Below are 6,000 nucleotides of genomic sequence, written 5' to 3'. Positions count from 1 at the left end.
CTGAGAAATGTAACTGTTATCCTTGTATCACACAAGAGTTTGCCCAATGAGGGGCCACTAGCAAGCGGTCTCTCATGATCTGAGTCAGCCTGGTCGAATCCCTGCTTCTTTAGAACAGGTTTATAAAACAAAGTTTTTCTGTCACATGGGAATTCACCAGTTGCTTCATCAACACAGTGTGGCACACCTTCTACGCACCACATCGCCATCCTTCGAGCGACGGCTCTATCAAGCCCAACGCGGCCATTTCTTCCCTAACCAGCTGCAATCGTATTGTTTGAAGACTTAACTTCACACAGTAGACACTTGTCTCTTGCTGGGTCCTCCTCATATATCACTACACACCACACCCTCAAACCCCTCACCATACTCTCAGACCCCTCACCACAATCTCCCATCCCTCACTAAAGCCTTGCCATCTGTAACAATCACATTGTTGTAGGCATCATTTCTCAACAGAGCCTCATCATCGTAATCCATCGCATTGTCACAGTTGTTGTCACTCACAAGACTAACTATTGCTACCCCTCACATTCAAATCACTCACCCATCAACACATCCCCTCTTTCACTAATCACCACAGACTCATCATCACACTTCCACATTCACTATCACTCACTATTACTACCCGTCACATTCACATCGCTTACCATCACAACACATCCCCCTCTTGCATTACTTACCACACTCATCATCACACTTCCGCACCGCAGTCACTATCACTCACCATTAGTACCCATCACATTCACATGGCTCACCATTACAGCATACACCCTTCTTACAATACTTACCACAGACTCATCACCACAACTCAAAACTCATCCAAAGTCACTATCAATCACCATTACTACCCATCACATCACTCCACACAGCCTCACTATCACAACACATCCCCCTCTTGCAGTTATTACCACAGACTCATCACCACAAACCATCGCACTTCCACATTCACTAATACTCACCATTACTACCCATCACGTTTCACATCACTTACCATCACTAACGCCCCCTTGCACTACTTACCACAGACTCATCATCACTACTCATTGCTCATCCAGAGTCACTATCACTCACTATTACTACCCATCACGTTTCACATCGGTCACCACAGCGTCACCATCACAACACATTCCATTCTTGCATCACTTACCTCAGCCTTACCATAACCACCCACCATGTAGTGACTTCACTCACCAGTCTCTCACCGATTACATCACACACGCATCACTCACACCCTCCTCAGCCCTGAACTCTCACATGATTTTTCACGATCACCAAAGCTACCAACAGCACTCTCGTATACTCACTGGCCTCCCCATTTTCAACTATTCTCACACCACTCACTGCAGTGTCACCCCTAATATTCCTCACAGTCTCGTATTACTCAGCAGTCTCACCATCGCTAACCAGCACACTCTGACATTACTCACCGCTCTCTCTCCATTGTGGTTCCTGTGCTCAACACCCTGCTATCCTAGTCCAATCACACTGCTCCTAGTACAGCCTTGAGAGTCTTTGCTGTGCCCTGCCCCCCTTGACACAGTAGTGCATTGTCCAGCCCCAGCCTACTCTGGCACCTTGATGCAATGTAACACAAGATTGCCTCTGCTCGCACTGCACAACCTCAGACACCGAAGGAGATTGTGCAGTTCACGAACTGCAGTGTAGACCTCTCGCCTGCCACAGGACCCTTGTGTAGAAACATGCAGTACCTCTGTGACCATGCCTGGCCTCTACAGGTGAGCAGTATAGCGCCTTCATCACAACTCTCAATGTTTTCAGCTGTATTAACAGTACAGCCCATTCCCCATTCACCCATTCATGCACTCAAATATTCATCTAACCACCTATCCAACCATGACGTCACCGTTACACCCTTGCACTCAGTCACTCATCCATCCATTATCTTACTCTCTGTCTAACCCCAGTGCTTCAGACTCACTCCCCAACCATGCCCAAGCATGCTTCCTCTGCCTCTTTAGTCGTACATTCATTCACCTTTTCATCTCTCCTCAAACCATGCCCTCAATCACTCATTCTAATGTGAGTCGCCCAACTACACAAGCACTTAACAAAGTAGCACTTTGCCTGATAAACCTGACCTACAGGCTTTGCCAGTGGTTGCTCACATTTAGAAGTGATATTTATTAACCCAACACCCTCCCCCTTCCCTTCCTGCTCCTCTCACCACCACTTCCCCCTTCCCCTGCTCTTCCTTTCCCTTACCACCTCTCCCTCCTCTTATCCTGTTCGGTTACAGTCAGCTTCTCCCCACCCACCCTCTGTTCTTATGTTTTGTACAACTCCTCTCTTTTATCATCTGATCACTTTCTCGTGTCATTCTTGTACTTGCATGCTACGGTCCTCCTGTTTCACTCAAATCGTTTCCAGTGAGCTACAGATGTTTAATGGCCAGTCTTGTGCCCTTCTTCATCTGTTTTCTTTTTATTAGGACATTTTATTGCTTACATAAATTAAGTTATGCCTATATCATAAAACCAAATTCAACAAAATCACTATTGGGAATTTTGACAAAATATCGGAGTATCGTTGGTGATTCTACAGGTGTAAACAAGTAATAAAGAAGACAGATCACAATTACGATACAATTTCATGTCCGATTCAATTACATGTCAGATACGATTAAATAACTGAGAAAATATGACTCAAGATATAGGTAGCAAAACAGATAAAGACAATAAGTTGAGAGATTCCTGCAGCCACACCCACGCTTCTACTGTCATAGTAAAATTAGAAATATCAGTCTGCAACAAGATGTCTTCACCTGGCTTTTCCTACTCTGCACTCTTTCTTTCCGGATCCTGCGACCCCTACATTTACCTGCACTCCAGATGTCCTTAATGAATCAAGCCAGGGCCTCAGTAACCCATGTTCATGTCTTAGAGGCAAGAATCAATAAGTGTTCTGCATTCGAGACATGTGTTTTCTGAAGCTGGACTAACCATAACCCGAGAAGCCTTTCTTGGGATGTAAGTAATCACTTTAGAGCTGTGACACTCGGCTTTAAAGTTAGCATTAAGAACATTGACAGACTAGTAATATCTATGTTGGAAAATACACCATTTCTGACTCTTCAGTTATAAAACCTTCCGGGGAGAATTTGTTTAATTTACAAATGTGTCAATACCATAACCCAGAAATCCTTATTTATAAGTTATCCAATTTACAACATTCTGGAAGAAACCCCTCACAGTGTTTTTCCCAGAGCTTGAAGGCCCGCGGCCTGTTGGCATTTCTTTCACTCCCGCAGAAACTTTGGTAATCAGCACAGCCCGCTCCCTCATGGCCTTCAGTGATTGGATGCGCTCCATGAAGCCCGGTTTGGCTTCCTCTTTTTCCGACAGAATCAGCAGGTCAATATACTCTGGTGTTGAGAGCGGGTTTGGCTTCAGAGCGATCTCTTCCAGTCTCTGGAGACACTTAGACAGCGCATCAATGAGATCTGAAACTTTCTCTTCAACGCTTTCAAGCTGCTCGTTCAGCTGCTGAAATATCCCTTCACTCGTCATCACTTCACCTTGTGCATTCTCATAGTTCTTCTTTAACTCCTGGTAAGTTCCTTTATGAATCTCAGTTACATATTCCCATCTGTATTTCTGATTGAAATGAATTTCCCAGGTGCAGCGTCCTGGACACACTGTGCAGGTCTTATTGCCATCCATTGCCGTACACCCATACTTCTGCCTGTCATCAGCAATCCCACATGGATAGTGACAGGTGTGGCGACATTTCTGACAATTAGTTATGTACTCGGTTACTACTTCTTGTTTTGCTACGGTTTTTGGCACTTCATACTCAAAGTTCTGATTGTCTTTCATCTTGTCCTTGTTCAGCTCCAAGATCTCCTTTATTTTCCTGATCGCCTCCTGCTTTGTCAGACCAGCTCTGATCTGTGGCTGCAGACCTTCCACGAAGACCTCCAGCCGCTTGCGCTCATCAAGAACTTCCTTGGTTAATCTCAAGCTTTTGGTTTCCAGCTTGTTCAGTGATGTAAAAAACTTCTGGAGACTCTTCACGCTCATCTTCCAACACATCTTGTCGAAGTTGTCATCCTCTTCTGCATCCTCTGTGGATTCATCGCATCCATTAGAAGCAAACAGGGCAGAATTGTTAAATTTGAAATGGACAGGGGCACCGTTGACCATCGGACAAGGGATCTCTTCAGCTCTAATTGCTTCCAGCACTGGAGGTTTTTGACCATCAGCAAAGGTGACCAGAATGAGTATGTTGTCGGCCACATCCTTCCCAAAAATAGAGAGGATGGAATCAAATATATATCTCTGTTTAGGAGTGAGACGAGCCAATGTGGACTGGACTACGAAGCATACTGCGTCTAGATGATCAACACCACCGGGTGTAGAAAAGAACTCTCTAATCTGTTCAACGAGGAACCTGTCTCTGTCGATGCCCCTAGTGTCGCCGAATTCTGGTGTGTCTATGATAGTGAGGCTGTAGGGCACCTGGAAACCCTCCTGGTGAATGAGGCGATACGAAGTTATTGAAGAGGTCTGGCTCTCCGCTTGTGATCGATTTGTCTCTTCATCAATTAATTTAAATCGGAAATCATCCTCCCACTTAACCCCTAAGATGTAGTTAATCATCCCATTGATTAAAGTGGTTTTTCCTGATCCTGCTGCTCCAAGCATCATGATCACCTTGTCATTGTAATTGGGTTTCTGTGGTCCAAAAGTGAACTTCTGAAGACGTCCATCCCTGTCAATCTTCTGTCTGTGAAGCTGAAGTTGGTGAATGGATGGCTTGCTCTTTTCCTTCTCAATCTGAATGCTTTTCGTAAGAAAGTCCTTTGCTGAATGGAGTTTACGACCTGTTGAGAGAAAGGAGTACACACGTTTACATACTTATTAAAGTAAATAATGCCCAGCAGATGAATATGCAGCATAAGTTGTCAAATTGTTAATTCAGTAGCTGTAGTTTCACATATATAGCTGCTTTGCTATGTGTTGCATCGCTATACCTTGCTGTATTGAGCTCAATACACAACATTTTTTTTATCATCTTAATTAAATATTGAGACACAAAATATCCCAATTGAGGGCATAATTCAGGATTTGCAGCAATTTATATCCACTGAATTTAGTGCAGTGAAACATGCGCCAATCTGGCTGAATTTTCATTGTTTGACTTTTAAGGTGTGGGCTAAGGACATAGGTGGCATCAGTGCAGGGCGGCCATTAGAAAGATACGTTGCATCTGCGGAGTGGTAATTGATTGGACAGTCACCTCATTTGTACTTCCAAAAAGGTTGGAGTGAGTGTATACATTAGGCAGAGTGTCATAAAACCTTCATATTTGAAGACAAGGACAATATAACTATAATAAGTTTTATTAGGAAAACAATGAAGGGTAGAATTGTAGATTTTAGAAGATTGCTGTGGTCACTTCAACCTTGAGAGTTCATGGTGCTATCTATCTGTCTGTCTGACTATCTATCCATCCGTCTGCCTATCCATCCATCTGTCTATCCATCCATCCATCCATCCATCCGTCTGTCTATCTATCTATCCGTATGTCTGTCTGTCTATCCATCCGTCTATCTGTCTATCCATCCATCCGTCTGTCTGTCTGTCCATCCGTCTGTTGGTCTGTCTGTCTATCCATCCGTCTCTCTGGCTGTCTGTTCATCCGTCTGTCTGTCCATCCGCCTGTCTCTCTGCCCATCCGTCTTTCTGTCTGTCCGTCTGTCTGTCTATCCATCTGTCTGTCTATCCATCTGTCTGTCTATCCATCTGTCAGTCTGTCTATCCATCTGTCAGTCTGTCTATCCATCTGTCTGTTTGTCTATCCATCTGTCTGTCTGTCTATCCATCTGTCTGTCTGTCTATCCATCTGTCTGTCTGTCTATCCATCTGTCTGTCTGTCTATCCATCTGTCTGTCTGTCTATCCATCTGTCTGTCTGTCTATCCATCTGTCTGTCTGCCTGTCCATCTGTCTGTCTGCCTGTCCATCTGTCTGTCTAT

General features: G+C 44.4%; 1 protein-coding gene across 2 annotated transcripts in view; it reads right to left on the bottom strand.

The window, feature by feature from the left end:
- Nucleotides 1-2,423: 2,423 nt before the first annotated feature.
- The window catches only part of LOC144821556 (uncharacterized), a 90,822-nt gene continuing 87,245 nt past the window's right edge, over nucleotides 2,424-6,000 (bottom strand). For both annotated transcript variants that reach the window (XM_078678741.1, XM_078678742.1), the window contains exon 4: nucleotides 2,424-4,846. In XM_078678741.1, the coding sequence (XP_078534867.1) occupies nucleotides 3,165-4,846 (1,682 nt within the window). In that variant the 3' untranslated portion in view covers nucleotides 2,424-3,164. The remainder of the gene's footprint in view (nucleotides 4,847-6,000) is intronic.

The sequence above is a fragment of the Lissotriton helveticus genome, chromosome 2_2, assembly GCF_964261635.1.
Source record: "Lissotriton helveticus chromosome 2_2, aLisHel1.1, whole genome shotgun sequence".
Classification (NCBI taxonomy): domain Eukaryota; kingdom Metazoa; phylum Chordata; class Amphibia; order Caudata; family Salamandridae; genus Lissotriton; species Lissotriton helveticus.
Note: the sequence above shows the minus strand (reverse complement) of the source record. Positions and strands in the feature narration are given on the sequence as shown.